The 23,954-nt window shown below is 44.6% G+C and overlaps 1 protein-coding gene across 6 annotated transcripts in view; it reads left to right on the forward strand.

The window, feature by feature from the left end:
- PRKAG2 (protein kinase AMP-activated non-catalytic subunit gamma 2) overlaps positions 1 to 23,954 on the forward strand; it is a 237,468-nt gene that overhangs the window by 149,190 nt on the left and 64,324 nt on the right. For all 6 annotated transcript variants that reach the window (XM_071805331.1, XM_065831779.2, XM_065831780.2 and 3 more), the window contains one exon: positions 14,039 to 14,253. In XM_071805331.1, coding sequence (XP_071661432.1) covers positions 14,039 to 14,253 — 215 coding nt within the window. The remainder of the gene's footprint in view (positions 1 to 14,038; positions 14,254 to 23,954) is intronic.

Genomic DNA, 23,954 nt, shown 5'->3' on the forward strand with positions numbered 1-23,954 from the left:
CTTCACCACTGGTAGGACACAGGACATGGGGCAGCAAGGTCACCAGTTAGCGCCCTTGTGTCTCAACAATGACAAAGTTGCATAATCATGTCCAGGAGGGATCTTTCTAATTGCTGAGGGACCAGCACAGACTGTGCCTTGTTGACCTTGGCCGTTTGGTGGCTCAGCCCGCTGGGGTTATCTCCTCTTTGTTTCCGTAGCGCTCCCCTCCTCCTGCGGCCAGCTGTGCCCCAGCCCCACATCCCGCTCCCATTATTTTCCTTCACACTAAATAGTTTTGATTCCCCGTCAGAGCCCTTTGAGTTCATTTGCGGCTTTGTTTGCCGAGATGAAGCAATGCACTCGGAGCACAGAGTAACACAAATAATCCTCATTTTGGGGAAACTGTCCCCTGACTTGTGAACTTTCAACCTTCCCGCTCTGCCCCAACGACTCAGCAGCATCAGCTCCTGGCTCTTCTTGCTTTAAACCTCCTGCCACTCTTGCTGTTACCGTGCTTGGATAGAAGTCAGTGACTTCTCCAAAAACTGTATTTGGTAGTTTTAACCCTGTGAATTTTCCATTCTGCTCGGAAGATGCTTTTATCCCAACTCCAGGACTTCGTGGGGTGGCAGGACCTGGCACAATCTGTGCTTTGGAGCAGGGCTGAGCTCTCCTTTTGCATCATCGGGACGGACAGGGCTAAGGCCAACACTGTCAGAGATCCCACACATGGCCCTACGTAGTGTGAATACCTTGGGTAGGAGCTCTAAAAGGCCAGTGTCCAGCCACGTGATGGCCCAGAGGTGTCAGCTGGCCCGAGATGGTGTTCAGCTTGTAGCAACCATGGTCCAGCACCAATACATCTGAGCCTTTCCAAGCTGGATCCCAGTCAAGTTCAACAGAACTTCAGGGTGATGCTTCATGTTTGATTCTGCATCAAGAAAAAAGTGTCTGCTAAATACCAGCTATCTTGCACAAAACAGTGATTCAACTGCTTTTACAGTAATGAAAATTCGGTGGCTTATATCTGTTTAATCAATGCAATAGTTACTAAATAATAATAACTTCTCGAGGCCACAGCTTTACAGTGTGTTGGAACATGTGGTGCAAATTAACTGCTGAAGCTCCCTGATGTGACAAGACCCTGCAAGGATAAATCATAGGGAAACATTTGTAAAGCCATGAGTGTTACTCAGTAATAAACTGTCCTCTCTTGAAAGGAGAATGTTGAGCTTCCTGATGTTCTTTGCAGTCAGTCTGTTGGTAGGAGTTAAGGATCGCACGTTAATGCTGTCTCTGCAGTGTCATCTTCTGTTTTTTCTGGAGGTGTCAGGAACGTAATCAGCTGTCAGGAATTAAAAATAAAAAAAAGGTTCAGAAGAGCAAAGGATGTGGTTTTCTTGGCAAGTAGAGTCTCCTCCTCTTATGTCCTCTGGATCTGGACTGGAAGGACTCCAGACACCAGTCCTCTTTTGTGACTGGTTTTTGCAAAGCCTGGCTCAGCTAATGAGCCATCAGCCACAAACCCTTATCTAGATGACTCTCTAAAACCAGCTGGTCTTTCGCTACTGATGGATTATTGTGTGTTGAGCAGAAGCAGATGACTCCCAGCATCAAATGCAGTTTCAACAATATTCAGTGAGCTGGGGTGAGATACAGCAATTTGCTACTTGCAGAAGCGCCTGAAAACTTGTCACGGTGTGTTTGTGGAAACAGATTCCATCGAAATGGCTTTCTGAACAGAGTGCTGGGTATTTGGGGGGTGTGCAGGGACTGGGGTAGTGATGCTCTTGGCCAAAGCTGCCCGTGCTTCGAGGAACAGGTTGCAGCTCTGCCTTGCTTTAACAACTGAGAACAAGCCGCTTCCCAGTGCCATAGTTACTTGTTAAAAGGAGAAAACAGCTCATCATTTATTTTCAGAAATGAGGTCAAAACAATGCAGCTGGGGAGGGAGGTGACTGGCACAGCGGGTTGGTAATGAGATACAAAGCCTTTCCCTGCGAGGTTAAATCCAGCTTCAGTCAGCAGTGACTGAAATCTTTTATCATTTGACAGTTGTTCACCGCGGCCTTTGCAGCGTTGGCTTTGCTCCCTGACGTCTGAGTCAGGACTTGCACAACCAGCACCCTGCCCGGGGCGTCCCACGGACCTGCCTGGGGACAGGGTGGGTGAGAAGGGTGACACCCGCTCCTCTGGCCAGGATCACACTTGTCCTGTGAAAAGGCCTCCTGTTCTTCAAAAGGTTTGAGGTTGAACATTCTTCATGGTTGGAAGCCATGAACTGTGTCTGTTTCAGCTGTGTCGGTGGACAGGGCGGTGGGGTGGAGGCCGGAGCCGTCAGCACTGGAGCGGCTCTGCAGGGCTGTTGCAGCAGCCTCGCTGGTCCTGGCTGGTGGAGCTGTCCCTTCCCCAGGAGGTCTGGTCCTGCCCTCAGTTCCCTCCTCTGAAGCCGCTCTCCACGTCTGCCCCTGTGTGCACAGATTCTTGAGGGGTTAAAGCCTTAAATAAAAGGGCAGAGGTGTGTTCTGTACATTTCCTTTCCTTCACCATTGTAGAATTACAGAAAACAGTAGGGCAGATGATCAGATCCCCGCCCACAGGCTGGTCTCTAATGCTGAGCTGTTTCTAGGAATGGGTGTAGCTCTCTTACTGATCCATCTCGGGAAGGAGATGCTGAGGTCAGATATTTAAAGCCTGCCCATGCTTTTCTTCTCTGGCGTGTTAGCTGGTCGAAATTGTTCCCGCTTTTTCCTCTTGCAGTATATTAACACTCATATTACACTTTGTCTGCATCTCTTACGTCCAGGCTTTCAGATGTTGTGTTGTCCTTGTCAAAGAGGTAGCGAACTTCAAGGCGAGGCCTTGGCAAATGTGCATCCCTGGAGATGCACGGAGCTTTTGCACGATGCAGTGGAAGCACCAAGCGTTCTGTTCGCCTTTATGTGGTTTTTATGGCCACTGGATTTGCCTGGCTTCTGCAGTTTGAAGCCTGCTGGTCCTCTGGGTTTGTCGCTTTGCTGTCTGTATGTGAACAGACGTGGCTCAGTCTCCCTGAGTCTGAGGACTGAAGTGATGGCTGTGAAATCCCTACCTGGCATTAGAGCGAGTGGGAAATGAGGGTAGTTGGAGTGTCGGTGTGAACTGCCTGTCCACAGCTGACTCTGATGTACCGGAGTGAGACCAGAGTCTCCAGGGACTCGGGGAGACACCTGGAAAAGGATGAGAATTTGGGGTAAAGGGGGAAGGCAGAATGAAAGGGCAAAGGTAGATCTGCTTAACAGATGACGTTTCCCACTGCGGGAGGTGTCTGGCATGAAGGTGTCCCCTGCTCCAATGAGTGCTGTTTTGGCACTCACTCTCAACACGCTGAGTCCTTTTGGCTCCTACTGCTTTCACACGCTTTCCCGCAGGATGACAACTCCGAGGAGCAGAACAAGCCAGGAATGTGACTGCTGTCATGTGCTGGGGGCACACTGTCACAGCAACCGGGGACGGGCCCTGCGGCGAAGCTGGGCTTGGGTGACAAGGGAGGGGAAGGATTTCCCGGAGGGGAAAACTGCCTGGAAAATGTAAGCGTGCTCTGCCAAAGGGCACCGGTGCTCCTGCCTGCCAGATGCTCGTGGCACCGCTGAGCCGGCTGCTGAGAGGAGGCTGCAGCTGCAACCCGCGGTGCAGCCGGCAAAAGAAGCCACCCCCTGTGCAGGTGCTCTGGTGAGCGCACAAGTGGATGAGGAAGGTTTAAATCAGCTTGCAAACAGAAGGCGAAACAGCTAGAAAAAAGGAAATGTGTGAGGAATTCCTCAACTTTCTTTTAATAGCGTCAGTCTCTAGTGGACTTGAAGTGGAGCGTTAGATTTGATATTTTTAGCGGGAAGCACAGAGAGGAGATGCGTGGTCTGCAGAAGGAGACAGATATCAAGAGCCAAGAAAGCATATGTGGATGAGAAGGCACAAGCCAACCTTGCGTCGTGTAGTTGACACAGAAATATCAGAAATGTGTGTGGTAAATATAAACACTTGACCGTAGAGATGTAAAATTATACCAGGTGTTGGTCGATCCAGTGCAATGGAGTTTACTCCCTTCCCATGAGTCTGAATTTTACTCTCGGGCAGGTGGACCTCCAGAATGACAGGATCATTAAATATACCAGGGTGAGCATTGGTTAACATCATGGGACTGATATTTATCCAGGTATGTGTTTAAAGTTCCCTTTATGCTTTTGTTAACAAATCAGGGACTTATTTCTGGCTGAACTCTCTTCAAGCAGAACAGGACTGCGTGCTCATGGCCCAGCATGCTGACTGGGTGTGTTTGACTTGCACAATTGTGGCAATACCAGCATCTAAAACTTTGTCTACGTACATTTTAGTACACCTTGGATAGCCTCTTGAGGTACCTCCTGGCTCCTTCTGCAGTTTTGAGGTACAGATGTGATAATGTTGTTCTTCAGCCTCATTTCATTAGTGAGTATCAAGACAGTCCTTACATTATTGGTAGGAGTGTGCGAATCACAGCGAGAGGTCAGGGCTTCATTTGATTTTAAGCTTACCCAGCTTCTGTGCTCGGAGAAGAAAACACGATGGTAACTGATTCTTCATATATGGGAAGCACGGACTTGCCAGTGGTAGATAAGTACATCCCAATTCAGAGCATACTTTACATCTTTTGATATAGCTGTGGTTTCAGCACATGGTTGTGCAGCTACCTCTTCCCCTTTTTTCTCCCTTGTGCCCTCAACCAGATCCCATATGGACAACTCTATCCACAGCAGCTAGAAGAACTTGGGCCATAGTTTTCTGCACGCCCCAAGTGGTACAAACCAGTGGTGTCACTGTACAAAGTGATTCCACTCCCTTCCCAGCCCCTTTCTCACTGCCCTCATACTCGTGCCAGGACGAGTGTTTGTTCTGCATTGGGAAACCATTCCAAATTCAAACTAACCCGAAGGACAGAGATGGGGGGTTAGTTGTCATCTACATCACTTTGAGATCTAGTTTTGAAAGGCAGAAGAAAGCCGGTGTTTTGGGGGTTATTTCATGGTTGGTGTCTAGAGAAAGCAGCCGTTTACTGCACTGATGTTCAGATAAAAGCATGATCCAATACCAGTGAAGGAAATGGAAATTATGCTACCAAGAGGCATAAGGAGCAGCAGCAGACCCATAGCAATTTATTTTCAATCCAGCAAGGGCCATGAAGTCATTAGCTATTTCTTCAGAAGGCTTTGGTAGGTGTGCTAGAGAGCACCGTGCCATCTCTGCTGCGCCATATGCGCACAAAAAGATTAATTCCCAGGTTAGCGAGATAAGAATGATGATGAGACAGAAGTCTGAGTCAGACACAGCGGGGAGAGGCGAACGCCACAGGCTGCAGCAGAGCCGGGACTCCTGGTGAATTTTGAAAAGAGCTGGAATGAGGGAGATTTTTTGTTCCTTTAATGAGAGAAGAACAGAGGGTTTGAAAAACACGAATTTCAGAAGCAGAGAAATTGCAAATCACTGCTTCGTTCTCCAGCTACAGCTTTCCCGAGGATTTGGAGGACTTCGCAAATATTTAATTACTCTCACCTCGGTGCCCTTGTAAGCATTGCAGAAAATAAACAGAAGTAAACTGTGCTGCGAGACTCACGGTCCTGCCGTAACTCTGATGCCTTTGCTGGCACCTCTAGAGCTATTTCCTTCATTGTGAGAGTAGGGAACCGAGGTTAACATCATCTGAGAAATGAAATTGCTATTCTGAACCTCCGCCGGGCACAGCTGAACTCTCTCTGCAGGACGTTCCCCAGCCCCAGCCCCGCACGTGTACGCTGGAAATGGATATCCCGGTGCTTTCTATGCGCATTAATATTCCGTCTCTCGGTTACACAGAGAGTAGATGTACCATGCAGATGAAATCACCCGCAGTGATTTCAGTGGGGTTCTGCAGGCTCGGATTTAGACTGTTCTTTTCATTAACTTGGGGCACCAATGACATATTTGTGTTGGTTTTTCGGTGGGTTTTGTTGCTGTTGTTTAGTTGGTTTGTTTTGTTTTGAGTTTCCACAGTGTATTCTTCTGTTTTAGCAGAAATAAGGTATATGGTTAAGGCACTGATTTAGAGCAAGCAAGCTAAGAAAATCTTTGCCTCAGTTCCCTCATTTTACATTTACAATGATCAGCATATTATAAATCTTAGGAGCAGTAACAACTCGCTCCATTCTGCAACCACCCCCCCCAACCCAAGCAGCTGCTTTTGAAACACTGACATTTAGTGCAGTGATTGAGATCTGCAAGTGTGAAATTAAGCCTCAGAACAAGCAAGTAATTACTTCTAAACTTGTCTTTATACACTGTGGATAAAACATTCCCCCTTCTGCTTTTATCCCCTTAATTTTCCTGCTCTTTACCTGTCAAAATGTAAACCTTTCAGGTCAGGGCCTGTGTTATCTTTTATGTTTGTGAAGCGCATTGCACACAGCGGCAAAACACAACCGATGGCGACAACTGCGGTTTGGAAGTTTTGCCGTGCAAAAGCAGAGGAGAGGGTGCGGGGACAGAAAGCCATCATCACAGCCTCTAGCAGAGGGACAGAGTGATGGACAGACAGACACTGAAGTGTCACCACGGGCAGTTTGCAGCCTTCGGGAATGGCAGGAGAGCTTTTAGCCCAGCTGGGCTCAAACCAGCACAGAAAGCCTAGGAGAGCTGTTAAATCTTCACTTTAGCAAACAGGCATCTTGGCTAAAACAGAAAACAAAAGTTGTTTGGTGAAAACCTCTGAGCACAAAGTGCAGGCGGCAGTGCCAGGTGGTTATGGACGCTGCAGGCTTTGTTCCTCCAGCAGCCGGCCCTGACCAGCACATACCCGGCGACCATGTGAACCTCTGCCATGTGATGCCGCGCTGTGCCGGCCAACGTGCCGATACGGGCCGGGGACTCGGAGGAGGCTTCTCTTTCAGCAGCTACCGGGATGGCGATAAGCGCCAACTGCTGCACGTGGCTTATTGGCACGGGTCGGCTTACGCTCGTCAGTCATCTGCTTCGGGTCGGGAAAAGAAACTCGGGGTCTGCACGGATGTCACGTGTCTTTCCAGCGTGGTTTGAATGAAGAGGGGTGATTGATTTTCATTTTAGCAGCTTTTTATATGGTATCGTAGCACTGCACTGTTAGCGTTTGTTATGACCCACAGCTACCCCCAGGCAGCAGCTGTAGAATGTCATATCCCATTTTCGGCAGGTCTGGCTTTGTGTCCAGCAGGAGCCCTTTGGGAGGTGCCACCCCACAGCCTCCTCTGGCTCTGCTGTCAGTGGCAGGATTGAAAGTTTGCCAGACGATTCAGAAAGCGAAATGCTGATACTTGCAAGCTGCTCGAGCCCGTGCTCTGCGGGAGGGGGTGCACGGGACGATAAAACATTCGTTGCTCACCTGTGCATCTCCTAGAGACGCACACCCAAACCTCCTCCCTCTGCTTCTTGTGGTCCTACGCGACGTTTTCGCATCGTGGTGGTACCTGCTGAGGGTCACTGTTGATATTTGACTCCTCTCATTGGCACTTGAGCTGGCAAGTTGCACATTGCCTGTTTTCTGACACAGCCATGGCTTGTCTGGTGAACTCTTGATGCTGAGTCTCTTAATATAATTAACATATCGAGCTAATTGCTCATGCCTGGCTCGGCTCAGGCAGCTATTCAGTGGCTACCTCAACCGTTACCAGGACCTCTTCATTTATGACCTGTCAGGCTGTCACACAGCAGTGGAACCTACATTTGGCTGTCTCAAAAACAAAACAAACAAAACAAACCCCAAACCAACAAAAAAAAGAGCCGTTCTTTGCCATCAAGCTCATGGCTGATCTCCATTTCTTTGCTAGGAATTATTTGCCCGTGGTATTCTCTGCAGTATTTGCAAGACAAAGGAGAAGAAGGAAAATTGGAATTAGAAGCCAGGTTAGGACCTTCCTGCCAACAAGAACTAGAAAAATCCCATTGGGAGGGATGCTCTGTGCCAGGGTTTCTGCTCTCTGCTTGCTGTATTTGGATCCCATGTGTTTTTTGCTTTAAAAGCAACAAATTCATCATTGTATACATCTCTGGATCCTATATAGTGCTTCCTGCAGCTTTCCTATCGCCCAAGTTCATAGCCCTTGGCAGCCACCTCTCTCCTGACCATCGAGTCAGCTCACGTATTCTGATCGAAATTTGGAAGCCTGTGGCCAGGAGCCCGTCACACAGATCAGCCAGACGACAACTGCTCCGGTAACATCTCCAGAGCCTCACAGTGCACTTCCAAAAGGCAAAACAACACAAAACCGAGACCTGCAAGGTCTGAGACAGGAGGTGCAGCCTCCTCGCGGTTGGAAAAGCTCCTCTTAGCACATGAAATACTATTTCGGTTCTGTTTGATAAGCCACGCTGACATAAGGTGTCAACTCTTTGCAGATTTTTCCAGTCCATTTGACACACGTGAGATACCCAATGTCCAGTTCTGGGCAGGGTGGGATAGGCCCTGTCTGATGAGCAGCCTTGATATCTTCAGAAAGAAAAGCTTCTCAAAACTTTACTAATTAAACTCTTCAGAAGCTCCTGGTTTTCTCGGTTTTAAGAGGAAAAGCTGTTACATTGCAGATCCCACAGATGGTTGTTCAGGCACATAAAGAAACCACAAGCAGAGGAGGATGGGCTGAGTCCTGGAAACTGCTTTGCCCAAGGTTTTACAAAGCGAAATAGCTTCTAAAGCACGTGTTGGTGCTTTCAGGTTCAGCTGTTTCTGTGGCTGAGACCGCTTAAGGAGAAGTTTCATCTACCATGTTTGAACTAAAGAAATTTGATTTTTACTGCAAAAATATACATTTCCCTGTGAAACTTGCCAGAGAACACAACATTTTTAATGACTTAAAGGGTGTATTTCACTCTTCCTGTCATTAATTAAAAAATCTGAAAGATGTTTTTGGCAACAAGTAAACTTCCCATTGAATGCTGTACCAGCTACATGACAAGCCACGGGGCTGCTTCAATAGGACCGAAACAAATTTGCTTTATAATGCAGGGAGGAGAGAACCAGGGGGCTTAGATGGGGAACCAGAAGGCGTGGCCATTATAGGAGCGATGGTATAGGCTATATGGTTGCAGATACAGGCTGTATGTTCAACAGTAGTTCTTGTAGGGTGGGAGGTATCCTGAACTGGGGTGTAAGTGAAAATGCTAGATACAGCAGGACATTTCTTAGGCAGTATCTAGCATAGTTTTGGTATAATAACTCTGAAGATTGCTTTTCAGGCTTAATTTTATTTATATTTTTTTAAATTTACAACACTTAGTGTCAATATCCCCAGTTCTATTTGAATAGCAACAGCCAGTAGCCATTTACCTGCTTCTGGGTTCACAGTTTTACCGCCATTTAGTGGCATTAAACTTAATTTCATGTAATTTGCATCAATTTGCTTGCATGTCATAATTAGCATAGTATTGTGTCTGAAGAGTGAATCAGCTTAATGAACAGCCGGCTCAACTCGGATTCACTTGTGCTGCCGACTGCTTAAAATTCAGCAGCCGCAGCCGGTCGCCTTCTCTGTTCCCTGCCAGCCCAAGAATGGAAATGAAAGGACAATGTTGTCCTGGGGAGGAACCAGACAAAAAGTGTCACAAAGAGCCCCACTGCACATGGAAATTCCTTTTTTTTCTTTTTTCTGTGAAGTTTCAGTCTAAATGGTGAATGAACATGTCCCTATGGGAAGCTATTTTAGCGACAGCTTTATGTGTTAGCAATGGCGTTATCTGCTTGATCAAGCACAGGACGAGAGAATACTGAAGTGTGTTTCCTAGGAAGAGTTAAAATGCAAAAGTGATTTATTTTTCATGGCCAGTAACTCTCAACAGTTTTAGCAACTTCATCTTAAGTGCATAAATACAAAAATACAGTTTGAGAGCAGCCTTTGGGCCCTCAGTAGGGGACTGTGACCCTATTCCAAACCACCCGGAGCCGCCTTTTGTCCAGGAGCATCAGCACATCCCTGAAATCCCCAGCAGCATCTGTGGGCAGGTGACTCAAAGGTTTATGGGATCTGGGGCTGTTTTCCTTTCTGGAAAAGGGCTGATAGAACAGGGCGGCTTTGGCAGGAATCGCTGGGCTGTGAGCATCCTTCCTCCCGCGTACCACCAGATGCATCCTGCCAGGTCAGGCGTGAGATGCAGGTGACAGAACTAATGGTGGGTGTCACCCGGGGGATGCAGGAAATTTAGGAGGTCAGTCACCCTTCTTCCCGTGGGAACGTGCGGTTGACAACGTAGCGCTTCGTCCTTTCCTGTTACGTATCTGCAAAGGGCTGGTTTGGATCTGAATGCCCAAGTAGGTGGGTGGAGAAATGAATTCTGTGCAAAATAAGGGCTTTATTTAAAAGAAATAATTGCAAATATCTAGAGAAACAAGCGAAGGTAGCAACATTGTTTTTGCATGTTTGCGACCAGCTAAATACCAGTTAGTGTTGTGTGCTAACTGGGCCAGAGCTGAGGGCTCTGCTGGAGCAGCAGCACTTTCTTGGGGCTCTTGCATCCAAACTGTGATCACAGAATAGAATCATAGAATCATTTCAGTTGGAAGAGACCCTCAGGATCGAGTCCAGCCATAACCTAAACTAACCCTAGCACTAAACCGTGTCCCTAGGAACCTCGTTCAAACACAAGATGTGCGGGCAGATCCAGCTGAAGCAGCAATGAATCAGAATGAAGCAAAATTCTTGGGCTGTTTAAGAGCTGGACAGAGATGATCAATAGGAAACTGGACAAAACCTTGTGTTAGCCAGTGACGCAGGAACTGATCTGCTAGATTCTTTCTAAAAATCTTGTTTTATATTATGGAAAAGAGAAGAGCAATTTAGTTTCCTAATATGAAAATATCACATTTCCCTATGCATGTCATTGTCTGATGAAACAAACATTAGCATAAGAGATAGTTACTTGCCATATCAGTTCATCTTGTTAGCAGAACCAGTAGAGTTTGCAGCCAATCTCAAAGGTTGTTTCTTGTCCAGAATCCTTGGTACTGCTGTTTTTTTTCGGGTTCATTATAGGAGACTCTAGAATTTTTGGCTAGTTGTCGCTGCTTAATTGTTTTATGCAACCTTCTCCAAAATAAAATGCTTTCAGCCATGGGATAGAGCTGTATCTTGTCTCTTCAATGGACTTATTTTGTAGTAGAACAGGGCAGCTACTGCACATACATTTAACTATATATTTACATCAATGCTGCCTATTTAGATGGCAGTCCAATAGGATTAATGTTAATACAAAGTTAGGTCACTTCTGAATTTATTTTAGTCTTGGGATGTGTTACAGATTTCATTCTGCTATCTGGTGGGCTTTTATAAAACTCTGTGAGCATGCTGAGCCACATTTCCTGTGGGGTTATTCCTTCAATCTCGGTATTGTACAAGTGTAAATAACATGGATGCCACAATAATGCTATGAGGTTGGCTTTTAAATACCAAAGACTGAAAAGCTTAATTACATAATTAAACCTGCAAAAATGCTTACATTTTTTCCTCCACCTCTGTGCAGAAACTGAGCCACAGAAAAACTGAATCTCAAATGTGTGAGGGTGTGCGTGTCTCAGGTTGAGCACTTGATGTTTTAAGTGTTGAAACAGACGGTTCTGCTCCCAAGAAAGCTGCTGGAGTCACAGGTGCTCATCGTCCATACAAACCTGAGCCAAGTGGACAAGGCTGGCATCCAAAAGGAGACTCAGCAGTAGTGAATGTTCTTATAAAATGGAAACCACGCTGTCTGTCCTGGCTGTGCTGCTCCACATCTGCAGTGAGGTGGCAACAGCTTTCACAGGGTGTAAGAGATGTTACTCCCTTGGCCTCCTTGGGTCCACATCTCCCATGTCCTAGAGATGTCCTCCACACGTGGCAGGCCAGCCTTGGTAGGACGGTGAATCTGTGGTTTCCTTATGTCTGGTAAAAGCTCTTCTGGTAGAGCTTGTTGATGCTGGAAATGGGTTTTGTAGACTTGCTGAATACATCAGCGCACAATGAATTCATCCCAGCAGCAGGACTTTAAGATCTAATGGTGGTTTTTCTCCCTTTTAGTGGTTTTACATTTGCATCGATTACAGCTGCCATGCACCTCAAACCCCAGTCTGAGTGCTCAGGAAACATTTGTACATCCATAAAAACGCAGAGGAGCATCTTCCCCAGAACTGTTTACCTAAATTTCTCTGTAAGCACAAACTGCACGGGCACGTTAGGTGGTGTTTTAATCTTTCAGGATGTGGAACGATCTCCAGTCCCACTGAAATCAGCAGAAGTTGAGGACATTCAAAATACCAGCGTTATTCTTCTTGCCTCACCCCGTGAAGCAGCATTTTATCTGCCCACAACAGCCACTCTCCAGTGGGTCTGCGGTTATTGCTGTAGGTCACTGAATTAAATGGAGCTCCCTGGAGGGGAGCTGCAGTTCTGGAAAAGGACTGAGTAGGGGGTCCTTTTTGTTTCCAGCAAAGCTAAAATTTTTCAGTGAGAATTAGGATTTTATTTTAAAGAAATAAATACATTACACTGCACCACTCGAACCACTTCAAATAAAACGCATTAGAGCCTTTTGTGTTGCAGGTTTCTTGATGAGCAATTCTGTTCTCCTAAGTCTCTTCATATATAAAGGCCATCAAGAAAGGCTGGTTTTTATTAAGAATGATAGCTAAACTACAGTTACCTAAATTCCTCATTGATACCGTTATTTATAAGATATGGTAACTCTTCCCCAGCTATGTCAGGATTCATAGTTTCTTCATAGGTTCCCTTCCTGAGCTGCTGGATTTCCAGTCTTCTGCATCTAGCAACTTAGACATTGCTGTGTTTTATTCTTACTCACCATCAATACAAAGTTTTCTTTGAAATTTCTGTCTGTGAGGTAAAACGTGACGCTGAAAGGTAATGAGTGTAGAGTTGTGCAAATGCACTTTACCCCGGGTTGCAAGGAAGGGCCCGTGGAGGCTGGACTTGTCATCAAGGTGCATTATCATGTTCTCAAACTCTTGTTTGAATGGCTTGGGATTTTATGCTTGTTAAATGCTGACTTATCTGCTCCCTTGAGTCCCCTCTGGACTAACTGATCACCTACACAAATGTCTGGAAGTACAAGTGAACCAAATTCAGAGATCACAGAGGTGCCTGCAGCCCACTTAAAAATATGTAGCTCTGTTCAGCCTCTCTGATTTTATGCATTTAGGTCTGTCCTGATTTATGCTGGCATGAGAGAGCCATCCTTTGTTCACTGACATACATATAGATATAACAAGAAACACAGATGTTGTAACTTGGAGTTTTCTAATTGGATGTGGATGTCTGCTGGTTCTTAAAAGGAAAATAAATATGGTTTAAATGATCTGTTTGATCACAATTCAGAACTGCCCTACGAACGTCACCTAAAATACAGCTGGGATAGATACATGTGTCAAATACAAACAGGATGCTCGCAAGAGAAAGGATCTGCTGCTGATACTGATTTTCAGCAAAAGATGTGAACTTTCTCCTCAAAGGCCACTGAAAACAATTCTAGTTGTATACAGGCATTGCCAGGAGCCTTCTAGAAAGCAGAGTGAGGTTCATGGGAATTATGCAGTTTCTTTTTGCCTCTGCTCCTGATTTTTTTCTAACTGCTGGCTGAGATACTGGTAAAATAATTAAAAAGAAGAAAAACAACCATTAAAGCTCTTGAGCAGTTTGCCATGAGATAGAGGTAATCCTGGGACTCACAGGACTATTAAAATTATAACAATAGAGTAAAATCAGCGCTGAGGATCATTTTAGAAATCAGCAATCAGACAGGAGGTTAATACAACACAAGCCTCCAGTGCTCTGGCCTTGCCACTGTGCTTCCCTCTGAATGGATCAGAAAGTTCAACCAGCTGAACGATTAGAGTTTTAACAGCAATGCAGAGCAATTCCCTTTCATAAATGAGGAGGTGAGATATGCACTTTTAGCCTGGGGAAATGTGATAAAAAAATAACAGTTTCACTGTAAAGCTGAGATTTCCGTCAGCTTTTCTTCTGAGCTGATCTTGGGTCATTATTCTCGTTTGCAGCCTCTGGCCTCTCCTCTTCTCCATCTACCCCAACGCAAGTGAACAAGCAGCCCACATTTCCTCTGGAATCCTATAAACATGAGCCTGAGAGACCAGAAACACGGATTCACTGTTCTTCACCTCCGGACACAGGGCAGAGGTTTTCTTTGCCTCCGTCTCAAAGCGCAGCCAAGCCTCCCGTCATGGCACCAGCTCCCTGTGCTACCTCAAAACCAGTAAGTAAAGCACGTGTCCAGTTTGCCGCTGGGAAATGTGCTGTGTATTAACTGATTCTGGTGTTACAACCGATGGGCTAGAGCGTGTGTGTGTCCGTACAGTGGAACAGAAGATGAACAGCATCACGGGCTTTTACTGCAGACTTGAACACAAGACCTATGGGGAGAGGCTGAGGGAGCTGGGGTTGTTTAGTCTGGAGAAGAGGAGGCTTAGAGGTGAGCTCAGCACTCTCTAGAACGACCTGAAGGGCAGTTCTAGCCAGGTGGGGATTGGGCTCTTCTCCCAGGCAGTCAGCAACAGGACAAGGGGGCATGGGCTTCAACTCTGCCAGGGGAAATTTAGGCTGGAGATTGGAAAGAAATTCCTTGCAGAGAGAGTGGTCAGGCATTGGAATGGCTGCCCAGGGAGGTGCTGGACTCACCGGCCCTGGAGGTTTTTAAACTGAGATTGGACATGGCACTTAGTGCCATGATCTGGTCAATGGGCTGGAGCTGGACCAAGGGCTGGACTTGATGATCTCTGAGGTCTTTTCCAACCCAGTCCATTCTGTGATTCTGTGACTTGTCCCAGCTTCTCCCAGTATTCAGCTCACAAGGCACTGGGAACCCAAAGGTGGTAGCTTCCCTGCTGATTTACCCAAATAGCAACTAAATTTTGTGCTATTCCTAAGTGAGTTTTGCAGTGGCTACAGATCCCAGTGTACACTGCTGCGACGCCACTTCGGAGAAGGATAAAAATTGATTTAGGATTGTCTTTTATCTGCCTTAAAAGAGCTGGTGAGAGAGCGAGCAGACAAGGGGAGCACATCAAAAAGAAATTCACAGTATGAGCTGCAGGTTTCTGAGTTCCTGCTGCCTCTGGAGTCTGAGCTGCCTGGGACAACCAGTGACTAAGGGCACCAGTTGCTTTCACACCTCCTGCCCCAGCTCAGAGAGGAGAGGACCGAGAGCAGCACTCCCAGGGTATTTATCCAGCCTCCCACGCAGTCGAGGTTTCTTCGTAAGAGTGGTTTCTTCAGCTCCTGGGAATGCCCAAACTCAGCAGTTCCTGGGAACAGATGAATCCCAGCCTCTGATATTCCCCACCACAGCATCCGCGCTGCTGCCATGTCCCTCCTCCCCTTTTTATGCTCCCCTGCTCTTTTTGTGCTCCTCTGCCATTTTGCTTCTTCTTGCTTTTTCATGTTAATGCCGTTGCCTTAACTTTCTGTCCTCAGTTCCCCTGCCTCACGGAACAAGCAAACCGTGCCCTGTCACCAGAGTTAACCACCCTCCATCTGTCTTTCCCCAGCTTTTTTTTTCCCTCTTTTTCCTCAGAATATACAGTCTTTGCCATTTTCTGTATCCAGACCTGTAAAGCACATGAAGGTTCCCGAGGTCTGTTTCCCCGCTGAATGACTACAAGTTCTGTTTTGTTCCATTTCTTAGTGATTTATTTCAAAGGGAAGTTTCCTCCCACTCGGCCTGAGAAGCTGGATCTGAACTGGCTCAGGCAGCGATCCCCAAACCTTTCGCTTTGTGTTTAGGTGCTGGGTCAGTGTTCACATATCCTGTTTCGGGGATCCCTTCTCTAATGGTTAGGAAGTCTCTGCTTTTCAACCTAGATTTTTTTCATAGGCAGGTTATGACCATTTGCTCTTATAATTATTTTCATTCATCGTTTATTACATCCTGTGGTACCTGTAGCCAACCTTTGTTTTTCTAGATTAAGCAAGCCAAGCTCTCCCTGCAAAATACAGATTTTCTGTTCTGCTACTATGCAAAAGTAAATAATTATAAGTATTATGTAAAATAAATCCTACACTTAGAGTTAGGGAACTCCAGGACTAATTTTTCTCCAGCCAACTCACTGCCATTCCATGTAAGTTCCAATAGTCTTGGACACATAAATAACAAAACTCAAAGGCTTGTAGGACACAAAGCTATTTTGGTAGGTTTCAGTCAATCTGTCACATTATTTGCATATGAATGTGTTTATCTGTGTTATGCAGCTACAGAGGAGCCTTTTGTACCTGTTAGAATAGAAGTGGGGAAACAACATAAACTTAGCACATTCCACTGACTGAAAGACTGAAAAGTTCGTATTGTTTTTAATAATTTGCTGATTTGGACAATATGAAGTTGAGTGGAAGATGCCAGAATAAAGAAACAGAATTCTCAGCAAGTATTTATCAACTGTTGTGGTTGTATATATGTATGAGAGAGAGTCTGGATGGAAACTCAATATGTTTGACTCAATTGTCTCCTGTTCAGAAGATACAGAAATCTATAACTATACAGGATGCATAGCACCTGATTATTTTCTACCCTTTGTCCTCGTTTATATCTGAGAACAGTGAGTGTGCAGGGCTGCCAATGAATCATTAGGTTTTTTTGTTTACTTGGGACAGCTACAAATAGACCAACATCCTTGATTTGAGTGCTGTGTTTCAAATGTGTTAACAGATACACGCTTTCACAATGCACATGCCATAAATAAATCTGTAAAAGGCAAACTCAATTTCCTGTTTACTTAGATCACCATTGTTTGGCATAACAATTCCAATTATCTTAAAACACGCTATGAATTATGTGATAAATGGTTTCAGAGCGGCCATGCTGTTAGATGCTCAGTTTAATGACAGAGAAGCTTCCACGTTGACATCTGAAATGAGAAGCTGACTCTTATCTATAGGGCTCTGTCACCTTGAATCTCATTTACTTATTACATTGTTTAACTAGTGGCGATAATGTGTCGGATCCCAGAACTATTACAAATGATTCATGACTGCTATATATATATATATTGCAGTAGCAAAGAGGAACCCTTGGACCCAGAGACGGAAGTATTATTAAAAAAACCAAACACAGGCCAGCAGATAATTATAGGAAGGTGCAGTACCAGGACTTGGAACTAATCTTAGCTCATTTTTATAGTTAACTGCATTTGAAGCTGATTTTGTACTTGGGTTTTTTTTATATGTTTGAGACTGTGGCATAGAATGGTTAAATCTGTTCACAAAGAGATAAGGCATATAGGAAAGAATAAAAATATTTCTTTCCCAGCAGATGTAATCAAAACCCTTCATGATTTAATAGCCTTTAGAACAGTGTATATTTTAATGTGATTTTTAAACCTTAGATTCTGGCAGGGGGAATAAAAAGTTCCAGACACAGATCCTCCTTCAGCGAGTATCATCTCAAGACAGTATACAAACCTCAGCAATTAACCTCGCGCTAAAGGGATGTCTGTGATAAGCGCTAAGGTCTGGATTTATCCCACCTAACTTTAGAAACCTATCTGAGCTGCTTAAGTCAGGAGCACAGGAGCTCTGGTTGCGTCTGCATCCCGCAGAGAGGCACCTGCAGGGGATGAACCAGATCTTCGGGGACAGAACAGCCTTTCGCGCTGGTGACAAAGGGAGTGACTCCGGGTGTTGCGTTTCTGAGGCGCTTCTGCGCGGTGCCCAAAGCTGGATGTGCTGAGGCTGTGACGCACCACTGCAGCAGCTCTTCCAGGCTTTCCTCTGCATGTGAGCCTGGTCCTGCTGCTGGACTTATAGGGTTATAATGAGAAATTCAGCTGATAAGAGATCAAAGCTACGCCGATGCACCACACTAAACGGGGAAGGAGCAATTTGATTTGTCACAGCACAGTTCAGGACTCTGTACTTTGGCCACGTGTTGTTTATACTGTGTAACCTTCAGGCAGTAAGTGGTAAATGATAACTCTTCTCTAATGTGACATCACTACTAACCATGAAAGGAATGCAAAGAGGTTGCAAATTCAATATCCAACTTGTTTGCCCAATTTCCGCTTTGTCCGTATTTTAAAGTGGAACGTAGAGCGTTGAGCTGAGTGGTTGTGTACTTTTCATTTCATTCCTTCTTCTTCCACTTCATAAGACACCATGAAAATAGCAGCATTCCCTGTCTCCTGCAAACACAAGCATTTTTGTGGTACATAATTTCCTGGCCTTTATGGTTTTCCTCTTTCCCAGCATGAGAGGAGTCCAAGCCAAGGAGAAAGATGGTAGCTGCGAACTGAGGAGTTGCTTTGAGTTTTCTTTTGGTGAAAAACAAGGTTGGGGCTTCCTCTGCTCAGAAGACGTGACAAAGGCAGAACATGCTTACAAATGGCCCTTTCTATTTGATTGTGTAGTGAACCACCATTCTCCAAATAACTTCCGAGTGAAGCAACTTCCCAGAACATTCTTAAAAAGAAGGCATCTCAGCCAGAAGGTAGGCTGAGATTTACTCTGAGCTTGTGCTAAAACTGCAGATACAGCATGCAGGAGAGACTGAAAGAGTCCAGTCTGTACCCATTTTATACAGTCCATACCCATTTTACATAGTCCATACCCATTTTACACAGTGCTTGCTGCTCCAGCATACGGAACGGGGGAGACGTAATGTACATTGATTGCCACAAATCTGAACACTGCAACCAGAATACAAATATATTAGGAAAACAGTGTTTCAGGAAGTCGTGACTGAAGATGTTGTCTTCTAAACCAATAAAAAAAGCAAATTAACCAATAGAAAATGATTAAGATGTTTATTGCATATTTTAAATACTAAGAGGGAGGAAAATATCAAATGTGATATAAAAGATAAGACTAATAGGGAGCAGGTGAAGTGAGAGAACGGAATACTAATAAAAGGGGAGCTGTAATTAAAAAGTAGTAGTGTGGTGTAGCTGAAGCTTTCTGGTTTTGCAGTATTCAGCCAGAACCAGGATTGTTTCTCCATCTACCTGCCTGCTCAATAGCAGCACTTCCCTGCAAGGTTATTTGTGCTGTTTCTTAGCCAAAGTGTAGTGAACTCGAAACCAGGGCTGCTCACTTGTTCAGCGTGAAAGGTTCTTACATCCCTGGCCGGTGCTGGCGCGAAGCCTGGGAACCAGCCCGGCTCTCTCCAAAAAGCCGTGCCGCCTGTCAGAGCTTCATAAGCCAGCCAGCTGACTAAAGAGATTTCAACCTGATGAAGAGAACAGAAAAGCGTTCTTTGATTCTGATGTTGTCTTTAAAAAAGGGGAGGGAAAAGGCTGGGAAAAAAAGGAATGCAGTCTGCAAATGTACAAGAACTCTCTACTTCAGCATTCATGTGGTATAAGGCAACATACTAGAGTGCCAGGACATTACTGTGATTCAGCTTTGATTTAGACCGCAGCGAAGTGGTCACAGAATGGCCATCACTGACCAGCAAAGGAAGCTCTTGCAGTGCTGTAGTGCCTAGGCCAGGCCTAAGTGCCTTAATACCAGCACTTCTCTGGGGAGATGATTCTGTTCTCTAGCAAATCCTACAGGCTGTAACAAGCCGTCATTGTTTCAACATTTCTCCCTAGGGGAACTGTTCCAGGCCACGTGAAAGGGTGTTTCATTTAAAAATGGTACATATTCGTCCAACAGTTTTCATGTATCTAACTAGTTGCAAACACCGTAAAGGAATAGTTTTTGATGAACTAGGTAAGAATTAGACACCATATTAATGGAAAAATGTCTTGAGCCCACCTGATTTGATTTCAGTCTCCTGTGAAAGAGCAACGTGGTGGCTTCACTGAATTGAATGTAGGCTCACAGGAGAATTACTTCATATGGCTGGAAAGTCCATAGAGATTCACTGGGGCATAAAGAATAAATGAACCAGCAAACTGACTGGAACTGAATATTACAAAACCAGAAAGCTTCAGCTACACCGCACTACTGCTTTTTAATATCAACTCCCATTTTATGAATATTCTGTTCTCTCACTTTACCTTCTCCCTATTAGTCTTATCTTTTGTATCACGTTTGGTATTTTCCTCTCCCTTAGTATTTAAAATATGCAACAAACACCTTACTAGCCATTTTCTATTGGTTACTTTGCCTTTTTATTTTTAAAGCTACTTATTTGGTTTAGAAGAAAAATCTTCAGTCACAAGCTCCTGAAACACTGGTACCCTAATTGTATTCTGGTTGCTGGGTTCAGATTCAATCTTAGGATGCAAAGAAATTGTATTGCATAAAGAGGATTTTTTCTGCCCCAAGGAAATGTGTATCTGTATCAGCTTGTGGCTTTTTCTGCAGCCACAGAGATAATTTGATCAACTATCTATGGATTCACTCAGTGGATAATTTATTTTAATGCCATGAAGTGCTACAGTTCCTGTTCCTCCTAGTCCTAGATCAAAAGGAGAAAGGTGAGGTGGAAAGGATGAGTAGCCACAATGTAGAGTCCAATCAATCCCCAGCTGCTTTGACAGCGCTCACAGGGCTATAAGTAGCTAAGACAATTAAAACCACAGCACCTATGAGTCTTTTTTACGATACACATCAGTACCAAAATCATAACCCCAGAATCTTAAAGACGGACTTAGCAGCTTAAAGCTGAGTTACTTTTATCACCCTAAGTCCTGCACTATACATGGTATAAAATGGCTAAACCTCAGGATCGGCCTCATAAATACGTAACTTTTGAATAAGTAACGTGATGTAAGGGGGTGCTTTGACTGCCTTGTTTGATCCACTGAACTGATTTCTCATGGCACAGTATATTTCTGAATTTTAGACTTGTTAAAGCATCCAGCTATTTTGCTAGAAGATCAGCACTTCTCATAAGAGTAAGATCTACTAGTGATTAGAAGCCAGGTACTTAGTCTCTGATTTAATGTAAAGCTGCAGCTTAATATAGGATTGCTGGCAGTTTCTTACCAGCTATATCTGGGCAGTTTTGGAACACAAAAATTATTCAGCATTTAGCCTGTTTATTCACAGAGTAGTAGAGATTATAGACCAAAGTCTTTCCATGACAATGGAGGAGAGATGTGCAGTTTTGAACCTGTTCTGTTGCACCGTGCTTGCTTATGTATTGAACCAGAGGGAAAATACAGCTCAGAATAAGCAAAAAATGCTTAGGGGAGGGAACTCTACAAGTCCATTATCATCTTCATTTCTCTAAGCCTGGTTTTGTCTATATTGTATTTTTAGATAAACTTAAATGGCCAACAGAGCTTTAAAGAATGTAAAATGCTGGTTGATGCCAAAAAGATATGGAGTACATAGAGCGGAGCTATTCCTTTCTCACTTCCCCACAACGCTCCCCAGTCCCCAGACTGGGCAAAAGAAATTGTTGAAGTTGGGGAAATAAGGGGGACATCACAAATAACACTCACTTCTTTCCCCTGGCTTTCACATTCTGTCGCGTCACTCCCTGCTTGAGCACGAGGAGAGCGATACAGCTCTTTAAAAATACAGCTTGTGCCTGTTTATTTATTTATTTTTAATTTCTTTTAAGATTACAATCAAGCAAGTTTGGCCGTTTGAAAGTCAGCTGCATGGGCTGCTGGCTCAGAAGAGGACGAGATACCATCTTGGCAGCAGCTTGGAAAAATGTTTCCATTGTGCTGGTGAAATGAATGCAAAATATTGATCCTTTGAGCTTGTTCACAACAGCGTTCTCAGCTGGTACTGAGGGTGGGGCGTTTGTAGGAAGACAATAATGATTTGTGTGTGCCCAAGGTATGCATAATCTTATTTGATGATTAACAAAGGACAAGGCTTATAAACTGAAGTATAAACTGGTGAAGTAATCAACAGAGAATTAAAGAATAAAGGTAATGGAGGCAGAAGGTCAGCAGAAGATGGGGAGGGGACAGAATGCAATTTTTAATTTTGTATTTTTGCATGTTTAGGGTTACAGAAAATCACCAGTGATAAGGTTAATACCTTAGACTTTTGAAATGTCCCTCCTTATTTTCACTTAAACCCGCACAAGCCAGGGCATCTCCGGCATGCAGAAAGTCTCCTTCCTTGTACCTCCCAACAAAAAGTTACCAGTTGCTATTTTGTGGTATATGAGCACATATGATTCAAGCAGAAAAATAAACATGATTCTTGCCCCGAGGACCTTATTGTCCAAGAGTCTGATCTAGCAAAACAGGCCAGGCAAATTCTGAACCTGTACCAAAGCATTGGCCTAAACAAGACTGTTCCTAAGCAATATTTCCAGTATATCCTGGCAGAATAGATTCTCTATGTAACCGTAACGTAGCCGGCAATGGCAGCAGGCACTGAAGGAAGGTAACCTGAAGGTTACAGCCCCACGTTTGGTTGAGGTTTTATGTGTTTATGTTGCTGAATCTCAGGTGCTGTTTTGTTTTGGTTCGTGTCAATGTGATGGTGGCCTTGATCCAGGAAAGCACTTAAATGTGTGGTTAATTTTAAGTACACTGGTAGCCCTGTTGGAGTCAACAGCACTAGAGCACTTAAAACTGTGTGCATGCCTCGTCACTTTGCTGGATCAGGGGTTTTCTACAATTTAATTGTCTATTAGAACACTTAGAAATGACTAGCACAAGTACTGAAGATGAGAAAGGAAGCTGATGGACGGACAGAGGATGGAAAAAAAAGAGCTGGGGAAAACATTAAAGGTCCAGAAAAGACTAAGTGAGGGAAAGAGCTTGGGAATCAGAAGAGAGCTCCCGGCGACAATGGAAAATATCTGATCGCTGAGTGGCAGGGAGAGCAGCAGCTGCAAGATCGCTATCTGCCTGCTGCTGGGTGTTTGGCCTTTCAAGCTTTGGGTGTTGGGATTGCAGTTACTTGGAAACATTTGTGGTGTGTACTACCTCAGGATCCAGCTCCTTACAGAAATGGAAACAGCTATTGATGAAGAAGGTTCCTCTGCAGCCCTTCAGCGTGATGACAGTGACCACACGAGAGCACATCCCACCAGACTGGCTGCACACCCGGACAGGCTGCTGCCCAAGCCGGTTTCTTAGGGAGCACAGTGAGAAATATTTTCCATGGAATGTGTCTTCAGAAAGAGACAGCAGGATGCTGCACAAAGGGACGTAATACAAACTGGTCACCGAGGACTTTCTTCCATCATCCAAGATTTGCGGTTACATTGTGGAGAAGAGGATGGCTTCTGCAGCCTTGCTTCTTCTCCTCGTGGCCTCAAGCATTTGGCTGTTGATGTTTTAGAGAAGAAATTTTGGAATCCAAAGAGCATTTCAGTTGCAGAGTTTTTAAGGAAAACAAGAATTTAGAAGGGAGAAAAACTGAGTACCGGTAGCTGGGGAATGCTTTAGAGATCAGAGAGGGCTGGCTGCAGCCACCTGCCCGCTCAGAGATCACTTGCGAGCCTCCAAGTCACTTGGTCTCACAGTGCCTCAGTTCCCCGTTTATTAAAGAAAAAGAGGGGGGTAACACTTCTCCAAGTCAAAGAGATCTTACAATGATAAATACACAAAAGAAAGTTCTGCAGAGCTCAGATATCTGTAGAACAAGGGCTGCAAGTGGCTTAAGATAAGTTAACCATAGATAGCATGTGTTGTACTTAAAGTTTGTAGCAACAGGCTTTTAACTGGAGACACTAATTGTGTATAGGAAGCTAAAATGTTTTCAGAGCACATCAGGATTTACATAACAGATCATTGTAATGCAGGCAGTTCTTCCGAGTTCTGTGTTTATTTTAGAGCTTTCTTTAAAACAGTTATCCATTCTCAAGAATGGATAATTTTCAAAGAATTATCATGGGACATTCTGTCCTGTACATTATGTAAGGATTAGTATATAGACACACAAAACTTGATGTAGTGCACTGTAATGTAGATTTGCTCATTAGTAGTTGTTTTTACCACAACTAGCCATGAAATTACTGTAAAACCATGAAGCAATATAATGTCTACCTAAGCCTATTAACGATCTTAAATAAATAGTTACTGTTTTTCTAGAGAT

Source organism: Patagioenas fasciata, chromosome 2, assembly GCF_037038585.1.
Source record: "Patagioenas fasciata isolate bPatFas1 chromosome 2, bPatFas1.hap1, whole genome shotgun sequence".
NCBI classification, from domain to species: Eukaryota; Metazoa; Chordata; class Aves; order Columbiformes; family Columbidae; genus Patagioenas; species Patagioenas fasciata.